This window comes from Microtus pennsylvanicus, chromosome 2, assembly GCF_037038515.1.
Source record: "Microtus pennsylvanicus isolate mMicPen1 chromosome 2, mMicPen1.hap1, whole genome shotgun sequence".
In the NCBI taxonomy this organism is placed as follows: domain Eukaryota; kingdom Metazoa; phylum Chordata; class Mammalia; order Rodentia; family Cricetidae; genus Microtus; species Microtus pennsylvanicus.
In genome coordinates this window covers 5,772,461-5,794,535 of record NC_134580.1, presented here as the reverse complement: position 1 = coordinate 5,794,535, position 22,075 = coordinate 5,772,461, and the positions used below count along the sequence as shown (strand labels likewise).

Below are 22,075 nucleotides of genomic sequence, written 5' to 3'. Positions count from 1 at the left end.
CTATTACTCTTAGGTTTGGCCTTTTTATGGTGTCCCATATTTCCTGAATATTTTGGGTTAAGCTTTTGTTAGACTTAAGGTTTTCTTTGACTGAGGAGTCTATTTTTTCTATTGTATCTTCAGTGCTTGAGATTCTCTCTTCCATTCTTTGTATTCTGCTGTTTATGTTTCCGTTTGTGGTTCCTGATCATTTTCTCATAATTTCTGTTTCTATAATTCTCTTGTCCTGTGTTTTCCTTATTGTCTCTATTTCAGTTTTCAAGTCTCAAATAGTTTCTTTCATATTTGATTGTTTTTTCTTGGTTTTTCTTAAGGGATTTGCTGATTTCTTCCAATTTTTTGTTTGTCTTTTCCTCTATTTCTTTGAGGGAATTTCTCATTTCCTCTTGAAGAGTCTCAAACATTCTCCTGAAGTTATTTTTAATTCATTTTCTTCTGCTTCATCTATATTTGGTTGTCCAAGTCTTGCTGTAGTATGCTCTCTAGATTTTACTGGTACTGTGTTGTTCTTTGTGGTGTTGCATGTGTTCTTACCTTGTGTAATCATCTTTTCCTCTAATGGGTGTGGTCATGACTGTCTGTGATTGTGATGGTTAATCTTCTAGGTGCCAGTGAATCCAAGGCTCAGATGGTTGTTCCTCATGTTACACTCAGTGCCACAGTTCTAGTTACCCCATTGATCACTTCTTATTCCTGGAGGTTGCTCAGCACCCCTGGGCTTTGCTCTGCTCCCATGGAGTTTGCTGTCTAAGGCCTGCTCTAGGCTAGGTTATTGGCTCAGATCTGTTTCTGTAAAAGTCCCTGGTCTAGATCTTCTCCTGCAGGGTCCCTGGCTTGGGGTTAGTCCTATAAACGTCTCTGGTTCTGATCTACTCCCTCCAAGGTCCCAGACTCACACCCAGACACACAGGGGTCCTGACTCAGGTCTAGTCCCCCATAGGTCCAAGATTCATGCCTGCACCTGCACCAGTCTCTGGTTTTGGCCCATTCGCTCCCTGTACCTGCTCCTGTTAAGTTTGTTGTCTCAAGTCTGCTCTGGCCCAATCCTGCCTCCACAAATGACCCTGGTCTGTTCAGCTCCTGCTCCTGCTCCTGTAGCATTCACTGTCCTAAGCCTGCTTTGTCCCAGGTTGCTGCCTCAGTCCTGCCCTTTTGGAGTTTGATGCCTCAGACCTATTCTGGCCTAGGTTGCTGGCTCAGTCCTGATTTGGCCTAGGTCATTGGCTCGGTCCTGCTCCTATGGAGTTCACTACCTCAGGCCTGCTCTGACATTTTTACTTTTTAAATTTGTTCCTACTTAATATACTAGCTGCTCAAGGTTTCACTATCTCATACAAACTCTTTCTTTATTGTTGTTATTTTCAAGACAGGGTTTCTCTGTAGTTTTGGACCCTGTCCTAGAACTAGCTCTGTAAACCAGGCTGGCTTCAAAGGCACAGAGATTCCACTGTCTCTGCCTCCCAAGTTCTTGGATTTAATGTGTGTGCCACCACCATCTGGCCCCCACAGAAACTCTTAAAGAAGCCATATTTTCCCTTTTTTTCAGCTTTCTCAGGCCATATGGAAATATAGACCACACTAGTTTGCTAAGATATTGTGAGGTTTTTTTTATTACTCTTTTGTGGGCCAGACATCCAGCTACAAAGCAAACCATAAAATAAGAGTAAGATTTACTGAAGTAAGAGAATGGAAAAAGCCAAGAGGCAAAAGAGAGACAGGTTAATTTAAGAAGAGCTAAAAAAAAAAAAAAAAAAAAAAAAAAAAAAAAAAAACAAGACAAGCTAAGGCTGGTCATTTATAAGTAAGAATAAGCTTCCATGTGTGATTTATTTGGCAGCTGGGTGCAGTCCCCCAAAGGAGTAAGAAAACCAACAACACACGGGTATATGGAACTCAGTGAGTTAGAAACCAGACTGGTCTACAAGTGGGTTCCAGAGCAGCCAAGGATACATGGAGAATCCCTGTGCCAAAACACAAAAAAACAAAGAAAGAAAGAAAGAAAGAAAGAAAGAAAGAAAGAAAGAAAGAAAGAAAGAAAGAAAGAAAGAAAGAAAAGAACTCATAATAAATACTAACAGGGTACTGGGAGGAACCCAAAGGTAGCTACCAATATATTCCTCTCCATCTCTCATTCTGTGTTCAGGTTCTTTGTTTCTCCACAGCTGTGTCCTCAGCTGACACCTTCTGCACTGTCCCCACATTGACAGAAGTCCTCCTTCTTGCCTGGACAGAGGGCAGCATGCTGGAGCCACAGGACAGGCTTCTTGAATAGCGGTCACAGCGCCTGTAAGCAGACATGTTTGAGTCACTTTGTTTTGGCCCTTGGCAGTCACCATGGAGAGACCTGTGGGTCACCAGATCCCTGGTCACAGCAGCTGTCCCCATTCTGTCCCACAGGTTGTTATTTCCTCCTGTAGCCTGGACACCCTGTGAGCTGTAAGGAAAGCTGTCAGGATCCTCTGAGTGACACCAAGACCCACAGCTGTCATGGGCTCCTCAGGTAATCAGTGTGTTCTCTGTGATGCTCATGGCCTAGGACTGCCAGGGCCTCCCTGCTGAGGCCTGCTGAGGAGTCAAAGATGCAGAAGGAGAACCCCAACCGGGAAGCAGAGAGTTCCCCAGTTTGGATTAGAGCAGCTGCCCTCCTAGCCATGTCTTTGGATGCATTCTCAGGAGTAACTTCAGCAATACCCAGTTTGAAAATTGGAAGCCAAGGAGGGAGGGAGGAACGGAGGGAGCAGGGGCAGGGAATGTAAAGATGGAAGGCAGCTCCAGCCCTCTCTTGGTGGCTCGCTCTCAGCTGACCCTGTGGCGCTGTCCCTGAGGAGGGAGCCCACCCCGCACCAGCTCAGACACCCACCTGTTCTAACTGCTTCAGCAGGAAGTTACTACACCCCAGAGAGACCTTGCCCACAGTCCATCTATGTTACCTGGAGATTCTCACCTCCTATAACCTATTCAGAGCCGAGTGTCCCCATGTGTCCAGGCAGAGCAGAGCCTGCTGCAGCCTCTACTGCACCCCACTAATTCCAACGACCTAATCCCCATCCCCAAGCTGTGTCAGGGCACCTGCCCTACACAGCCAGGACCAGAGCTTGTTTTCCCAATGTGTTGGTCTCAAGCCAGGCCTGGTTTTTCTTTTGTCATGTAAAAAAGTGAAGTTGAAACATAAGACCAGAAAAAAACAATAACAACAACAAGAAAGGTCTGCTCAGAAGTGACTCTACCCAGGAACAGCCCTAATCCCAGGAAGCCCCCTACACCAGCCCTTGTTCCACACTGGTGTCCTGAGCCCTGTGCTCACTGTCTTCTTCCCTCACCTCTGCCGCTTAGGCAGTCAAGTCATTTGCTCAGCTTGGCCAACCCACACTGCACAGCAGGCGTGTTAAAGAATGAGAGAGAGAAAACTACAGAGCTGTGCAATTGGTCAGGATGCCAGTACAACTTCAGTGAGACCAAGCTATCCCACCCAAGGGTGTACTCCCAAAGGAACCTCCACGCATCCGTTAGAGAGGAGCTGGGGCCTTCATGGCCATCACAGTGAGATTCACAATAACTGAGACATGGGAAGAGCAATCCTGCACATCAACAGATCATAGGGACAATGAGGTGCACATGACGATGGAATTTATTCAGACATGAAGATGAATGAAAGTGTGCCACCTGCAGGAAAATGGTGGAACTGTGGGGCATCCTGTTGACAAAAATAAGTCAGATTTAAAGACAAATGTTGACTGTTTCTGTCAAATGTGGAACCTAGAACACACAAACACACACACACAGTGTAAACATAGAGGGGAACTATTAGCCAAAGGCAGACGAGTAACTGGAAAAGGTACCGAGTGAATATTGCCAACATACATGATAAACTTGACTGAAATGGCGTTTCAAAACTCTCCACATTGGACAATAAATAGACGTTAATAACAGAGAAATCATGCAGTAGAGTAAGGAAGGGAGGAAAGCTTAGATGTGGGGCACTTAGAGCATGCAGAAGGCTCTAGGGTCCATGAGGAAGGATACAGAGCACGTGGAGTCTGCAGGATAAGTATTCCCTTCTAAATGGTGCGGCCGGGAAAGCCTGGGCAGGTGCTGGGGTGTCAGACCATGACACACGAGGAAACCAGGGTCAGCATGGAGGGTCCCACCAACCAGAGACCCCGTATGCTGACGATCTTAGCATGTCATCACAATAGCAGAGACCCCGTGTGCTGACGATCTTAGTGTGTCATCACAATAGCAGAGACCCCGTGTGCTGACGATCTTAGTGTCCATCACAATAGCAGAGACCCCGTATGCTGACGATCTTAGCATGTCATCACAATAGCAGAGACCCCGTGTGCTGACGATCTTAGTGTGTCATCACAATAGCAGAGACCCCGTGTGCTGACGATCTTAGTGTGTTCATCACAATAGCAGAGACCCCGTGTGCTGACGATCTTAGTGTGTCATCACAATAGCAGAGACCCCGTGTGCTGACGATCTTAGTGTGTCCATCACAATAGCAGAGACCCCGTGTGCTGACGATCTTAGTGTGTCATCACAATAGCAGAGACCCCGTGTGCTGACGATCTTAGTGTCCATCACAATAGCAGAGACCCCGTGTGCTGACGATCTTAGTGTGTCATCACAATAGCAGAGACCCCGTGTGCTGACGATCTTAGCATGTCATCACAATAGCAGAGACCCCGTGTGCTGACGATCTTAGCATGTCATCACAATAGCAGAGACCCCGTGTGCTGACGATCTTAGCATGTCATCACAATAGCAGAGACCCCGTGTGCTGACGATCTTAGTGTGACATCACAATAGCAGAGACCCCAGGTGCTGACGATCTTAGTGTGTCATCACAATAGCAGAGACCCCGTGTGCTGACGATCTTAGCATGTCATCACAATAGCAGAGACCCCGTGTGCTGACGATCTTAGCATGTCATCACAATAGCAGAGACCCCGTGTGCTGACGATCTTAGTGTGTCATCACAATAGCAGAGACCCCGTGTGCTGACGATCTTAGTGTCCATCACAATAGCAGAGACCCCGTGTGCTGACGATCTTAGCATGTCATCACAATAGCAGAGACCCCGTGTGCTGACGATCTTAGTGTGTCATCACAATAGCAGAGACCCCGTGTGCTGACGATCTTAGTGTCCATCACAATAGCAGAGACCCCGTGTGCTGACGATCTTAGTGTCCATCACAATAGCAGAGACCCCGTGTGCTGACGATCTTAGTGTCCATCACAATAGCAGCGACCCCGTGTGCTGACGATCTTAGCATGTTCATCACAATAGCAGAGACCCCGTGTGCTGACGATCTTAGCATGTCATCACAATAGCAGAGACCCCGTGTGCTCACGGACGATCTTAGTGTGTCATAACAATAGCAGAGACCCCGTGTGCTGACGATCTTAGTGTCCATCACAATAGGAGAGACCCCGTGTGCTGACGATCTTAGCATGTCATCACAATAGCAGAGACCCCGTGTGCTGACGATCTTAGTGTCCATCACAAAGCAGAGACCCCGTGTGCTGACGATCTTAGTGTGTTCATCACAATAGCAGAGACCCCGTGTGCTGACGATCTTAGTGTGTCCATCACAATAGCAGAGACCCCGTGTGCTGACGATCTTAGCATGTCATCACAATAGCAGAGACCCCGTGTGCTGACGATCTTAGTGTGTCCATCACAATAGCAGAGACCCCGTGTGCTGACGATCTTAGTGTCCATCACAATAGCAGAGACCCCGTGTGCTGACGATCTTAGCATGTCATCACAATAGCAGAGACCCCGTGTGCTGACGATCTTAGTGTGTCATCACAATAGCAGAGACCCCGTGTGCTGACGATCTTAGTGTGTCATCACAATAGCAGAGACCCCGTGTGCTGACGATCTTAGCATGTCATCACAATAGCAGACCCCGTGTGCTGACGATCTTAGTGTAACATCACAATAGCAGAGACCCCGTGTGCTGACGATCTTAGTGTGTCATCACAATAGCAGAGACCCCGTGTGCTGACGATCTTAGTGTGTCCATCACAATAGCAGAGACCCCGTGTGCTGACGATCTTAGTGTTCATCACAATAGCAGAGACCCCGTGTGCTGTGATCTTAGTGTAACATCACAATAGCAGAGACCCCGTGTGCTGACGATCTTAGTGTGTCCATCACAGCAGGAGTCTTTCTGGCACTTGGTCTCAGTAGTGTGTCCTTGAAATGTCATTTTCAACCGGGAGAGGCACACCCTCCAGGTATGTTACAACACAGCTCGTCCTCACTCCCTTCTCTTTAATATCATAACCCCCACATCGCGTGGGCAGGAACTGACCTCAAGTGACCTGAGAAGATTTGCAGCCATTACGATGTTGGTCTCCTTTAACAGGAAGATCACGTGTTCTGCTGGTCGTGAGTGAAGGCCTTTACTGCTGGAACTGTCCCGTGTGCCTCCTCCCTTCTTCATTCTCCTTTTCTCCCTACCCCTCCCTCTCCTGCCACTCAAAAAAGTCTTGCTATGTTTCCCAAGCTGACCGCAAACTCACAATCCTGCCTCATCTTCAATGTCCTGGTTATAGATCTGCACCGTCATTTCAGGATTCCATTTATCACACATCAGAAATGCTGACTAGGGCCAGGTGGTGGTGGCCAAGCCTTTAATCCCAGCAGTCAGGAAACAGAGGGGCAGGTGGATCTCTGTGAGTTCAAAGCCAGCCTGCTCTACAGGGCAAGTTTTAGCACAGCTACGGTTGTTTCACAAGAAAACCTGTTTCAAAAAACCAAAAAAAGAAATGCTAGCTAATTCGATGTTTAAGAATAATTAATTGAATGTTTCAGAGCAGGTAGTGATAGTGAGAATTGACTTTTGAACAATCTTTGTTAATGCTTTGTTTATTTTAATTTTATGTAAATTTGTCTTTTTCCTGCATGTATGTCTGTGTGAGGGTGTGGGATCCCTGGTGCTGGAGTTACAGACAGTTTGTAAGGTGCCTGTGGGTGATGGGAATTGAACCCGGTACCTCTGGAAAAAACAGCCAGTGCCCTTATCAGCTGAGCCATCTTTCCAGCACTATTTTGAACATTCTAAAATGAATGATAAAATTTTAAACTAATAACATACTAATTTATCATGAAATATCATACTGTGTTACATACATACAATTACTATGAGACAAAATGAAAATTCAAAAATCACTTAAAATTATTGGTAAAAATTTAAATTCTGAATTAGTAGTGTGTTGGCGTATATATGCATGTGTGTATGTGTGCATATGTATATACATGGAATAATACACAAATACTCTTCTTGTCTTCTTTGCCTGATATTGCCAAATCCAATTCTTTTTAATTTTTTTTTTTTACTTATTTTTCAATACAGACTCTCAATTTGTAGCTCTACGTCTCCTGGAACTCCCTATGTGCACCAGGCTGGCCTAGAACACACAGTGACCCATCTGCCTCTCCTCCCGAGTGCTGGGATTCAAGGTGTGCACCACCATGCCAGCCTGTATTGGCTTTGTAAAATTCTTCTCTTGGCTCTGAGACCACTCGCTCATTTATTCTGTACAAGTTAGTTGTTAAAGCTGACGTCACTCACTTTTGTCATTGTTGTAAATAATGAAAGCAGATTATCTCACAGACAATATTGCAGATTTTGGTCCATTCTGGAAGGGAGGCAGGGTGGGCAGTCCATATCGTGGCGCACAAAAGCAGTAACAAAAGGGCCAAGACAAAACAGCAATCAGCCCCAAGACACATCCCAGCTGCCATCCTGACCCCAGCCAGGATCAATTTCCCAAGGTGCCTCAGCTCAGTCTGAACCACTCATGCACTCAGAAAACTTAGGATCTGTTATTTCTGGGAACTCCCTCACAGCCCCCCGAGAGAAGTGCTACTGATCTCCTAGATATTTATTAACCCAGTGGATTGAAACTCACGATTAAGAACTAATCATTCCAGTGAGGAAAGTCAAGTTTGGGGCTAGAGAGTGGCTCAGCGGTTAAAAGCACTTACTGCTCTTTCATAAGACATGAGTTCAGTTCCCAACGCCCACATCAGGTTCACAGCAGGCTGTAACTGCAGCTCCAGTGGGCCCAAGGCCCTCTTTGGTCACCAGAGACACACATGGTGCAAAAACATGCATACAAGCAGGCAAATATTCCCATACATAAAATCAAAATCAGAGGAAAAGTTGTCTCATTCAAGGACTGTGCCACAGGCACACAAGTAGATGGATGCCATCACTGGATTCTCCTTCTTCCTGGGGATGAGACACTCACTTTCTAACTGTTCTGAGCTGAAAACCATATGTGTCTCTGCAAGGCACCAAGACTGTTCCCTGGTATATCTGTCCTCTCAGGATGCCATCACAAAGTGACACTGGGTAGGTGGTTTTAGAGAAAAGACCTCTTCTCTCAATGTTCTGGATTCCAGCAACCACAATCAAAGTGTGGCAGATTGGTTCTGGGGTGCACTCTCTATAAAGCTGGTAGAGGGAGCCCATACCCTGTTCTAGTCCAAGGTTTCTCTTGTGTGTCTGGAAAGAAGAGAATAGGAAAGATAGAAAGAGGAGGGTGGGATGAAGGAGGGACCATCTTCTGGCTGCTGTGAGGACACTAACCCTCTGGGTCAGGGACCTCACTCACAACCTCACTTGCTTCCTTCTCTATCTCCAAATACAGTCACCTGGGGATAGAGCTTTAACAAGTGTGTTAAGGGACACAACTCAGTCCCTATCAAAAGTCACACCAGAAGGGACAGATGCTCAGAACACATTTTAAAACCTAGTTCCTGAAGCCGTTCAGGGTCTCCAGCATGGTCTTCTAACCATATTCCTTTTCCTTCCCATCTAGAGAGGAAAGGCTTCATTGAGTCTGTGGCTGAGTATCTCTGGGACACATGGAGCACAGTGGCCCTGCAGCTCCTGCCGATCAAACACGGATTTGGACAACAACTTGTGGAAAGAGCTGGTCTGTCCAGTTTCTCTCCATTTGATTTGATGTTGACTGTCGGCTTGTTGTTTATTGTTTATATTATATATAGGTATGTTCCTTGTATCCCTGATCTTTGCAAAATCTTTATCATGAGAGGGGGTGGATTTTTCCAAAGGCTTTTTTCAGCATCTAAGATGATCATGTGGTATTTGTCTTTTAGTCTGTTTATATTGTGGATTACATTGACAGATTTTCTTACACTGAACCATCAAGTAAGAGATGAATCCTACTTATTCATGATGAATGATTTTTTTACATGTTCTAGGATTGAGTTTGCCAATATTTCAACTAGTTTTTGCATCAGTGTTCTACATGGAGACTCTTTCATTGTTGCATCATTGTAGATTGGGTTAAGGTAACAGTAGCCTGATAGAAAGAATTGCACCCAGCTTTTCTATGTTGACTCTGAAACACAGAACTCAGGCCCACGTGTTTGCATGACAAACACTGTACAAAATTAGCCACATCCTAAGGGGGCATCTGGATATTAAGGGAGAATTGTCTGCTGTCCTCAAGACACAGCACAGTTACGTGAGAGCTCACACGGGGTGACACACACCAAGAAAGATGCCTTGGTAGAGAAGCCGTGTTCTGACACGAGTTAGCAGTCAGGAAGAAGCTGTTCAGGACTGCTGCCCTAAGGGAAAGAGACAGAACATTTCTGGATAGGCACTTAGCTGGGGACTCTGGCAGACAAGCTGAGTGAGGTGCAGTAGAGAGCAGGGAGCAGGGGCACTGTGAAGGTGACCTCATGGGATTCCTCCTGAGGGAGGTCAAGACTAAGACACCAGAAGTTAAACACAGGAACTTGATTGAGTATGGAGTATCAAAAGTAGGGCAGTCTTACAACCTGACTTAAGATTCTTGACAAGTCTGGGCAGGGAACACCAACCATGCTCAGAAAAGGCACAGAAAGCCAAAATTGAGCCACACTCTGGAAGCAGTTTATGAAAACTTAAATAAAATTGATTCAACGAAAAGTATTTGACAACATGAGACTCAGTGTCCAGAAATTTGGTGGTCCTTGATTACATACAGAGTTTCCACAAGAGACCCAGTGTCTCCCTCCCTCTTGGAGCACAGGCCTTTAGTGTCTAGATCCCCTGCAGGTCAGAAATGACAGCAAAATCCCACCACACATCACCTTCCTCAGCCTGGGAATTCATTCTAGTGAAAGCTAGGGAACCTACATGTTGTGTTTTCTCGGTTCTGCCTGCCGTGGAAACACTTGCAGAGGCACAGTGAGGTGCCTTGGGGATGGGACTCACATAGAAATGGGGATCCACTCATGGTTCTTTATCTTCTGCTCACAGCTGGAAGGGAGCTTTGTGTGCAGGGTTTTGAGGGGAAGGGTCTTAGCTGTGAGCGGCCCCACCAGCTCAGGTGTACACACAGCTGCAGGGCAAAGAGACATCAGCTTCAGAGAATACCTGTGCAGGGTTTCTCTCTCAGGGGTGTGCAATTTGCACACACACAAAATCCAAGTACCCAAGCAAATGTGGACATCCCTGACCATCAGGTCACTGTATGGTAGACAGGTCAGTTCCCAGTAGCTGATGCCAAGAGGAGGATTTTTTTTTTTAATTTGGAAAAGTGTAATCTTTGGAGAACACTAACTTTCCTAAAATACAAGGTTATTTTTTCTCTAACCTCATTTCTCTGTTTTTTACTAACCTACAGGGGAGTATGTTGGTAATGATGACATTGGCCTTGAGGGGAAGCCATATTTATTAAATGTCTAGCAATAAAAATGTGTGGTAAGTGACTAGAGATGACTCAGGAGTTAAGAGCCCTGGCTGCTCCTCCAGGTGGCTGACATCCAGTTCTTAGCATCCTCATGATGGCTCACAACTGCCTGTAACTTTGGGTCTAGTGATCCAGTTTCTTCTTCTGCCCTCCATGACACCAGGACTGCAGATGGTACACACACACCTGCAGGCAAAACACTCAAACAAATAAAATAAAAAATTTAAAGGACACTTGAATATGGTTTTTAACTCATTGTGTCCTTAACAATTAAATATTGTGTGGTGGATCCAACCTGCTCATCAATGCAAGAACGACATTGTTCAGCTGTAAGACAATCCTCCATTTCATTCCCAGCAGATGCTCTGATTGCCACAGGACAGATCTTTCCAAACTCTCTTCCTCACTCTGTTAGTTGGTCTCTCCCTTTACAGGAACGTGAAAGATGCCTCACGTAAGAAGAAAAGGTTTCTGGAAGTTTATCCTCAGATGAAACAGGAGCTTGAGGAGAGCATCAGGAAGCTCCACGCCCTTGCAGACAAGATTGACAAGGTGCATAGGGGCTGCTCCATCACACAAGTTGTGGCCAAGACCACCGGTGCTGCGTCTGGGGCCCTGACAGCCATTGGTCTCACTCTGGCACCTGTGTCAGCAGGATTCAGTCTGGGAATTTCAGCCACAGGCTTGGGACTTGGGGCAGCAGCAGCTGTGACGAGTGTTTCCGCAACCATTGTGGAAAAGGTAAGCACAGCGTTGGTGGAAGCTGAAGCCAGCGAGCTTCTGCCAAGGAGCGATGACACTGAGAACGACATTAAAAGCAATGACACTGGAGAGGACATTACAGAATTTGTAAAGAAGAACATCCCCAGGCTGTTTTCTGTATTTATGAAATCCGTCCATTTATGGGAAGTCATGAAGAAGAACATTGATGTCATCAAGATGACCAAAGCCAACCCTTGCCTAAATGCCAAAAGCACTAAAGAGGAGGGCAAAGCTTTTGAAGGCACCTTTCTGGCAATGACCAATTGGGGTTGGATCATTACTGCAATCACAGAAAGTGACTCCCTAATGCAAGATATAGTCAGCATCACAGAAGACCCAAAGCATTTACAGGAGGGGGCAAAGGCAGAGTTTGTTAAAAAGCTGCGGCAGCAGGCTCAGGACCTGGAGCAGAAGTTGCAGGAGCTCATCCGGGTTCATGACAGCCTGACTCAGTGACCTCTTCTTCAGTGCAGCTCAGAGGACTGGGGTGGGGTGTGCTGGGCAGAGCCATGGACACTTGATGGATCTGAATGTATCCCCTTTATAACAATACTACGGTAGTGGTAGTGCTTACTAGAGGTGCGGCCACATCAAGAGAAAGGAAACCAGAACACAGATGGAACAGGCTTGTTACCTCCCACTAGACTCTACCTTCCTCTTAGATCTAACAACCTCCAGCATCCCACATAAGGACCATGCTCCCAAGCTGGGAAGAACATCCAAGGCCTGACTAAGCCACAGCATGGCTGCTCCTCAGTCACACCCACCACACTGCTCCTAACTGAAGCTCACCATCCTCACAGGTCCCCGAGCTGCCAACTTTCCCACTGCTTTCTGAATGCTTGCATAGAGACTTCTTCTCCTTCCTAGTTCTGCCTCATTCTGGGTTTTTCCAATTATTTCCCAATCTTACAATCAGACTCTGAATATGAATCCCATTTCTTTGTTCATGGTTTGGACACATGGAGTGATGGAGATTTTAGTGGAATGCTCAGAGGGTAGAAAGGGAGGGATGCTGGGGACACCATCTGCAGGGTCATCACAGGTTCTTGGTCCTATGTGCTAGCCGTGGGCTCTACAGGAAGGAGGGGTGACAGGATGTGGTGGTGGGTTCTGCTCTCTGTAAGCAGACTCTTGGGGAAATCACAAGGCTTAATTCCTACTGAAGTTTAAAACCTGCTCTAATTGGATGAGATCTGCTGAGATGCACACGAAAGCTACACTTGCTCCATTATATGTGAAGAATTAGTTTGTAAACACTGTAAACACCAGCCTGGTCATGCTTTTCTGAAAATGATATCACATGTTTTCTAGATTGTTGACTACAGAAAGTTGGTAATTGTCTCCAGATTTCTATCATCTCCTCTTTTTAAAACTGTTTTCTTTATTGTGGATTAACAAGAATATTTGAAATTTATACAAAAACTGTTTTCCTTCTTGATCTCTCCTTCCCCTTCTGGCCACAGAAGCACCCTGAGGCTGCAGCAGTGAGCGGTGTCCCCTCGTTCCTTACCACTCAAGTGGCCTTCTTCCCAAGTTCTGAACACCTGAGGCAGAGAAATGACCTGTGTATTCCTGGGTCTTGTCTGTTAGAGGATCATTCTTGGGTCACACAGCCCCTCTGTCCTTCCTTGGAAGGGATGTCTGGCCAAGGGACAGCTGGATGTGGACAAAGCCACCTCCCTGGGGGTGCAAAGCAGTAAGAGAACTGAGTACCATAGCCCTTTCAATGAATGATCATTTATGTGTCCAGTGCCCAGAGAGCTCCCTGCAGCTTCCAGTCCAGGGCCACCACACTCCATGGTTCTGTGCACTTGGAACACTCCTTTTTTTATGACAGAGACAAACAAGCATGGTGGGTGTCAGTGAGAATTGATACAGCCCATTGTCACTTCTTATAGATGCAGCATTAGTTCATGTGTGGTGAAAGTATTCTAGTAGGTAGAAGGATACTTTCAAGATAGAAATACATTTAAAAAGAACTTAAAATGAATTTCTATGATATAATAATGTATCTCAGGTGTTAGAAGTGCTCTTAACAAAAGAAAGGCTATGGACAGAGACCAGTGAGGCTCAGAGATGAGTAGAAGCCCCAGAAAGGGACAGGAGAGATGGACAGGGTGAAGGAAGGACAGTGCAGAGGAGGAGCTGTGACCAGGTTGTCCCTGCTGAACACAAGTGACAGGCAGCAGGACTGTGCCTCAGCTGCTGCCCCTGGGGTCTGTGTTCAGTTCAGGCACCAGGGGTGTCCTGTATGTGGGGAAGATAGGATGGTCCTCATGATGGGCTGTGACTCCTCAGCCACAAAAAGGGAAGGATTCGTGGTGTCCACAGCACTGCAGATGGCTGTCCCTGGCACATGCTCAGTCAACACAGACCCAGCTATAGCAGGTGTGACATCTGAACCCTGCTATAAAGATAAACTATTGAAATGGAAATGATGGAGGAGAAATAGAGTTGGGCGGTTGTCCTGTGTACAGGGAGGGCACAGGACCCTCAAGGATTATCACCAGGGTGTCACTTTATGGTGATAGACTGTTCTTTACCTGATTGTCACAACGGCTCTACGAACCCATGTCTCTGATGAGTAATCAAGGACCCTGTGAGCACACGGACTGAGTGCAGTCACAGCGAGGAAACCGAAGCTGTGCTGAGGTCAAGCTCACTGGGCAGGCACGGCAAAGGCAAGTGTTTACCACATGGAAGCCAGGAACAAGGAGTGACAGGAGGAGACACAGTCAAGAATTAGCATTCGATGACATGCTCCGAGTGACCCATAGTCTCTAGGTGTAGCCCACTTCCTTACAGACTCCAGAATTCTACTCATTCGGTAAGTTAAGCCACTCATCAGTCAGAGCCTTCTAGAACAATCTCTGCAAATTCAGACACAATGAGAGGCATGCGCTATTAACACACATGCTGTCTGCAATTCAGTTACAATCCCTATAACATTTCACACCTCAGCTTCTGCCCTGCTATCTCCATGACGCGTTCTGTGCTATGAGAGGAAAAATGAGAAGATTTTTTTAAAGAACTCAAACAAGTGTTAGGATGAATTTATAGAGTTGATCTTCTGCTCCCTGCTGGGTGGAGTGTGATGGTGGCCTTGTTCTAATGCAGTCCACATGACAAAGAAAAAAAGTAAATACAAAAGGAAGTGAAGTGAATGTGGATACCTCTTACCACAGGGTACCGTGTACATGGTGGGCAATGAAAGATCTCCGAAGAAAGATCTCATCTGGGATAATAGTTATGAGATCCTCAAGAGACAGATCCAAGTATCAGTCACCAAGTTGGCTCAGGGCAAAAGGCTGAGTGTGGACAGAGCAAGTGAGCACAGTCGGGGTCTCCTCCCCACAGAGCCATGAGCCCTAGCATGGGGGTCCACACCCAGGTGCTATTACCTCCATTGATATTAACTATTATGGCTGCTACACACTGGTCCCTCCCCCAGATGCCAGAACATTGCCATCTTCTCTCTCAAGTACCCATTTCATTCCCTCTCATGGTCACAGTCCAACTAATGAACTTTTCCTTGAATCTAAATAGGACAGGAGGCCATTCTCTTGGCTAGGATGCCCACAGCTGTTAGGACCACTTCTATCGTCGGTTAATTACGTGAATTTGGCGAGTTCCTTACCACTTCCCAACTAAGTGTCATTGCTACTGCTATTTAATGTAAGAGGAACAGGAACACGACATGGAGTGCTCAGAATATGGTCAGCACACAGTAGGTGCTCCTGAAAGTTACTATTGAAAGCCGCATGTGAGAAAATCAGAATCAAAAGTCTTGTAAGCGAGAAGACTCAAGAACTCATTTGGGGACAAGTCAGAAAGGTGTAGACATGATCAACCCATGTCCCCAGGTTCTGTCTCAGTCACTCTCCTCCCATGTGAGGAGCTGTAACAACAGCAGAATCCTCTGGGCTGAGGAGGCCAAGACCCCACAGTGCAGCAGCACAGAGCTGGGCTGATCCTGGCTGTCCCTACTGAGATCTGGAGCCCCAGGTATGCTTCATAGGAATGGAAATGCAGGCTGATAGGACACAGTGAGAGCCCAGGATGAGCAACTGGTCAGGGATGGAAAACCAAATGCCAGCTCCCTTCCCAAAGCCCAGAGAGTCCAGTAGCAGTGTCATAGTCAGGGTTCAGGAGATACTGTGAGTGACCCTAGATAGGAGCTGTAGGTAGAAGGCTGGGAAAGCAGGGCAGGAAGGAAAAGGGAGGGGGGGTTGACAGGTGTCTCTTAGAATAGACATGGCAGAAACTGCTGGAACCTTGCAAGGCCTCCTTCTGAAGGCATGCCTCACTACAATGGATTTCTACTCTAAGAACTCTGTGCAGGGAACAAATTCAACACTGTTGTTCAATCCATAAAACAGTAAGAAAACCCAGGTTGAGGCTGGATTTTGCAGAGCACTGGCTGGGTCCATGTCAGACAATGAAAAATAAACCTGAGCTCACCAGTCTCTGTGTGCTTCTTGCTTCTTTGCTGGACAGTTTCTACACAACAGCACATTGGGTGCCTGGTGAGAGCAGACAGATTTTATCAGAAACCAAACAATTTGTGGTATGTGGTGTCAACCAATCAGAGGTCAAAAGACATAATTTTGGCCTAGCAGGTTGACTTAAAGGATGAAGGCACCCTCCTCCTGTAACACCCGATTTTGTGTTACACCCTCGGTACAGTTCGCGCGCCACTGTACTGAAAGCAAGTCGGGCAAGGGCCTGGAGGTTGAAAAGAACACACAGAGAGACCAGGGTCATTCGAAAGGAGATCAGCCGAATGCCACTTTATTCAGCATTGGGGGAGTCCTTATCTACCTAACTGCAGCACAAGGATCTCCGCTCAGGCAGGTGGGATATTACCATATTAACAATGGAGTGAATGCCCTGCAGCTAACCACCAGGCGGGGCAGGCAGGCATAGCACAGAAACACACAGGAAGCTTAGTTAGTTGATCATAAACTGTCCCCGCCAATGCACCCCAGGAATAAGGGAGACCAGGGCCTTACATCCTCCAAACATGGTGATGTGAACTGATCCTAGGGACACCCATGGTGGAAGGTGAGCACTGACTTCTTCAAGTTGTTCTCTGACACCCCTAATATGGCACTCCCTACAAAACACACACAAATACTGAGTTAATAAAAATAATTAAATATCTTTTTTAAAAAAGATTTTGAGATTATCTGAAATTGAAAGAAAGGAGGAGGCACAGCCCATGAGTCTTGGGTTCTTCCTGAACTGGGAATGGGATGCTGGCCAAGATGAGGTCTCAGCTCACCCATCTCTGACTCTCTGATGTTCTATAGACTTGGGTAGAATAAATGGCATTTACTGCTCAGGAAAAAATTGATGCAAGAACAATTATACAAGAGAAGGTGGCATGGGAAAAAGAAACAGGATGTGTTGGAATGCAACTTACTGTATATAGTCTTTATTGGAGAGCTATGGACGATGTGTGGTCAGGGAATCAGAAAGCCTGGTGGCCAGTCAGGGATTAGAGGGAGGCCTTTGGGATGAACAGGATAATGGTGACATTCATCAGAGCCAGAAAGTGGCTGTTATTGTCTCACTAACACTGAGGACGTCAGGCCCATTTCTAACACAGACAGCACAAGGGTCCTGTGGTAAAGTCCCATGTGCCACTGAAATGGCAAGGAGACCCTACCGGGAAAGTAGGGTGGGATTTCCCATGGACACACTTGATGGTTGTATCTCAAGATGGCTGCCGTCAAGCCAAGTTGGGTCTCTGCCATGACACACTGAACCTGTGTAGTACTGCCTGACTGATGACCTTGGTACCAGATACCTAGCTTCCCTTCATTGTGAAACTTCTCCCAGGGAGTCAGGGAATTGAGTCCTCCATGGCCTTCCTGTGTGCTCACTCTCTCTCACACAGGCACTTTCTTTGGCCTCTGTCATCTACAAACCCCTCTGGAACAATGGATGAAAGCCGCACCTGTCTGCCTGGCTGGGCACAAGTGCATTCCCCACCCTGTGAGGCCCAGACCGCCTAGACTCAGGGACCTGTATAAAGGGTGTGTGAGGGTCAGTACAGAGAGATGAGAGATAATTAGACAGCAAAACTCCTCCTTCAATCTGCTTTTGGCTCCCTCCTTGACCTGCAAGAGTGTTCAAAATTTTCTTCTGTGTTACTGCACCTGCACATTCTCCACAGGGGCCTTCTTGACCTTGAGAACACAGATTTCTTTAAATATTTGCTTGCAACCCCCTAATAGCTTCTACTTCCCTTTAGACAACCCCTACAACCTCATGATAAATACAGGTGAGTGCTGTACCCAGGGGGTCCTCCAGGGTAAGGATCACACACAGTGGCTTGTTAAGGACAGACTCTGGGGCCTGCTGAGTGACGGTGAGGAGTGAGAGAGGGAAGAGCATTGGTGACAAAATGACATGGTCTTCATTCCCTCTTCACATTGACGAATACACCTGCCAGAACGTTCTGAGGAGGCGGTAAGGGACCATTCTCAGAATCTTCTGTTGTGGAGAAGTGGCAGGGCTCTGTGTGAGCCCACACTAGGGCATCGATTCCCATATATCCATGCAGGTTACTGAGTAGGGTAGTGGGTAACACATTTGCTTTTCAGGCTTTTGCTGAAGTCTCTGCCATGTCAAAGCCTAACACACATACACATGGCGGAGGCTGGGCCTCCTGCTGAGATGATATCTGGTAACGGAGACATCCTTAACCAATTTCTCATGTACGCGGGTTACCTGAGTACCATTCCAGTGGACGCACTGCAACAGGCTCGTGTCACAGGCATGCAGGTTTCTTGCGATTCCTAGCCGATTTCAAAATGCCCTTAAGTAGGCATTTACAAACGTTTTAAAATTGGAACGATCTAACTTACAACAAATTATACTCCAAAGCGCGCGTTTTTTTCCAGGTGCAGCGCTCTCGTTCTTCCCTTCCCCTTCTGCTTTTCTTTCTCTGTTCATTCATGACCACGCCGTTCATTCCACCCCCACTTCCATCTCTCTCTGTGTGTTCATTCATTGATGGCCCCTTTGTCTCACTCTGACTTACGTTCCCGCCTCCCGCTCAGATCCCGCCTAGTGGCTGGGACCTGGTTCTCAACTGCCTTTTTATCCCACCTGACTCCCCCCACCCCAGCTCCCACCTAGCGCAGAGAGCCCCAGTGACTCCCTCGTGCGGCATAGGAATGCTCAGGCTCCACTCCACAGACAGCTCTTTTGTTCCGCCCCCACTTCTGTCTCTTTCTGTCTGTTCATTTGCTGATGGTCTTTAGTCCCACCCCGACTTCCGTAGTCTCCAGTACATGGACAGCATGGCTATGAGGGGCCCTGGCACAGGCCGGGGGCTTGGCCTTATGTTCTGCATAGCTGTTTCCCTGGTCTCTGCCATCCACGCTCAGGCCACTCTGGCATCTCCATCGCGGCCCCGCCACTCCCTGCTGACAACAAATCTGTTTTTCCCCATCTTTCTACTCTAAAACTCTGTAAATAATGTTTCATCCCTATGTTTCTGTACCCTCTGGCAATTCCTAGTCAGCTGACACAGGTTTCTAAGGCTGTCCTATTTGTTTCTCTATTAAAATAATGTGGCCACAATGTGTTTATGTAAGTATGAAACTGTGTTTTTGTGATGTGAATTTAAGTTTTGTGTATATGTGTGCTTCCAGATTACAACAGCTCTAAAAATTTAGCTTATATGCCCAGTTAATACCAGGTAATGGTACCTGGTTCTCAAGTACCTTTATAGAGCTGAGATCATGGCATTTTAGCAATAATAGAGCTCCTAACACAGAGACGTGCCAGTTTTGGCAACACCCTATGTGTCCTCTAAGAAGACAGAAGACCTTCCACCTTGCCTCTGGGTTTGGCAAAGCCACCCACACAGAAGTATAAAGAGGCCTTTTACCACTCCAGCTTCCTGGACACTTCACCTGGGGAATCGATCTGCTCATCTTGCCAAGATATGTAGAATAACCTTCTCCCTCACAGGAAAATCTTTGGGTCTGATAAGTACAGCTTCTAAGACTGATGTTCTCCAAGGGTAAGGAGAGGACTTGGGATTGCCTCCTAGCCAAAAGCTGTCTTGTTTTTGCTCATCTATTCTTCCCAGATCTGTCTAAAGGCATTTGACAACTCAAGGTACTGTACTTTAACAGGCTTCATAGTCCAGGATTAACAGGTTTCACTCTTCAGAGGTTCAGATTCCCAATTTCCTTGAATAGCCTTCTAACCTAAAATAATAGCCTTTTGTTATGACACCAAGAGATAAAATCTGTTCCAGTTCTCTTACAGGTTCCTGGAAAAGTTCTATCGCTATATCAAAATCAGGTCTGGTAAAATCCAAGGTTTTTAACTTTTAACCCCAGCCAGTTTGAAGCATTTTTTGCAGGTTACTCCTGCGGCCAATGTCAAGATCAACCAACAAAGCACTCCCAGGATAACACCAAAAGCATCTTTACCAGTCCTGGGAATTTACCATTGTTACCAGCTCTCCTGGATCGGGACACTTGCCAACTCTTCTGGATCGAGGACACCTACCAACTAAACTCTGGTTTCATCTGCTATTGTGTCTCATTCCATGGCTAGTCCGATTTCATAGGGCCAGTAATAACAATATTTTTTTCTCCTAGACACCTGCCTCCTTACCTCACTCAAGAAACAAATGCCTGGCATCTCCAGGATGACAGTGAACAGGATGCCTTTCCCGCCACAACTCCCACTGAGCGTGAACCCTCCAACTTTCAGCCCTCCCCTCTACTACATCGTCCCATGCCCACAGGAAGTAGTCAAACTTGTGTCTATGCCCTTTTTCCAAACAGAGCTGAAAATGTTGGTCATAATTATCACCTCAGCTGTCACCCCTATATCCAAAGAGTCTGGAATGTTAAGTTGGGAGGTTAACCCAGCCCTACCCAGCCCCTGGCATCCATACCAGTCCTCTGGCCTGGGAGTTGCATTGGTCAGGAGTCCAAATCCCAGCATGCCAGGTCCAGATCTCTCCCCAGGGGAGGGTCAGGACCACCCCCACAGGGTACTTAAGTGGGCTCGCAGAGGAGGAACACGCGGATCCGAGTTTGCGTGTGCTCCCCACTTTCCTGTCTCCCTTGCCACACTCTTGGCAACCTAAGAGTGCTGTATTTAATAAAACATGGGCATTTATAATTTGGTTTAATCTTACCTAATTGGATTTCTTTGCTACGGCAGAGCAGCTCATCTTAGAGACTGGCACCTAAATAGCAGCTTGACAAGGGTGTCCCCAGGATCATAGCTGCTGAGCAGCTGTGAGTCCACTTGCTCTACTCGGGCTGGAAACATTGGCCCCGCGCTTGTCTCTGTCTGTGACTCAAATGCATAGCCAGGGACTGAACACACTGCTAAGGAGAGCTGTGTCCATCTAACACAACCAGAAGATTCTTCCGTAAGTAGGGAGATATCTGTCTATGCCCACGGTCACTCTCAAAAAGACTAATTCCCCCATTTTATAAAGTGACTTAGGTATTGGCCAGGGTCACAGGTTCATCAGCCTATGGCTGAACTAGCATCCAGTTTGGAATCTGGCTGCTTTCTCCTCTGCCTCAGAAATCAGCACAAGAGACTGTAGGACACCCACAGATGGGTTCACTAACGGGTTCAGTTAGTTCCAGACAGCCTGATGTGTGACTAGGGCACCTCAGAGGGAAGGTGGCTGTTCTGGGTGCCCTCTGGGAAATGGGGGAATTGAGGATGTGAATGGAGAGAGCAGAGAACCCAGAGTCCGCCCATCCTGGTGTCATGACCACCTGGAGTTGTCCTTTAGGTGTTGTCAAATGGACAGAGGGTGGCCAATGTGGACGTGTGAGATACAAGGAGCCCAGAGACTGCACTGTGAATCTCTCAGTATAAGTGTCTGTGCCAGAATCCACGGTCGAACCTGAGGCTTAGAAAAGAGTGTCCTGTTCTGGATTCTAGAAGGAAGGAAGTCAGTGGATGTCCAGCCTGCACCCCCTGCCCTTAGCCAGGCTCTCTTCAGTCTGTGGGACTGCAGAGGGGGTCAGAGGATGTTCTGTGTGCTGGGTGGAAAAGACTGCCAGCCTGGGGACCCAGAGAGCAAAGTGCACAATCCTGCAAAAGCGTCAAAGGCTGTGTGTTTGAGAGATCAAAGGGCAGAGCCAAGAGAGAGGCCAGCCATGTTTCTGTACAAGCAGAGAATATTCTAGAAACTTTGGAATTATTAAAAATTACATGTTCCCCTCAGGATCAGAATCAGCTGTGTGACATCGTGCACAGTACTTTCCCTCTCAGAATCTCTGTTTTTCTTCAGATAAACAGAGTTAGGATTGGCTGCTCTGCTAATCCCTAGCAGGGCACTGCTCTCCTTGGTAGCCTGATATCTGGCAAACTTTGTACCACAGGCTTCAAAACGTGTTTCTTTTTTAACACTTTATTTCTGTGTCTTGGTGGCAGCACACTCCTTGGGTTTCGTGAACTCTAGTTGAGTGGTGTGTGACTAGTCTTGGTTGTCATCTTGACTACATCTGAAATTAAATTAAAACCAAATGTAGGGCACACCTGTGAGGATATTTTACTTAATTTGAAGTGG

At 46.8% G+C, this 22,075-nt stretch overlaps 3 protein-coding genes across 6 annotated transcripts in view; all 3 read left to right on the top strand.

The window, feature by feature from the left end:
- Positions 1-22,075, top strand: part of LOC142843019 (apolipoprotein L3-like) — a 143,613-nt gene that overhangs the window by 31,338 nt on the left and 90,200 nt on the right. The window lies entirely within an intron of this gene.
- Positions 1-22,075, top strand: part of LOC142843020 (apolipoprotein L2-like) — a 108,617-nt gene that overhangs the window by 31,311 nt on the left and 55,231 nt on the right. The window lies entirely within an intron of this gene.
- Positions 1-22,075, top strand: part of LOC142843024 (apolipoprotein L3-like) — a 72,013-nt gene that overhangs the window by 29,720 nt on the left and 20,218 nt on the right. The window contains exons 1-4 of one of the 4 annotated variants that reach the window (XM_075959795.1): positions 2,168-2,286; positions 2,398-2,500; positions 8,845-9,034; positions 11,166-12,786. In XM_075959795.1, coding sequence (XP_075815910.1) covers positions 2,488-2,500; positions 8,845-9,034; positions 11,166-11,949 — 987 coding nt within the window. In that variant the 5' untranslated portion in view covers positions 2,168-2,286; positions 2,398-2,487 and the 3' untranslated portion in view covers positions 11,950-12,786. Of the gene's footprint in view, positions 1-2,167; positions 2,287-2,397; positions 2,501-8,844; positions 9,035-11,165; positions 12,905-22,075 lie in introns of those variants that run through there. The other 3 variants (XR_012909550.1, XM_075959793.1, XM_075959794.1) reach the window with 3 other exon arrangements.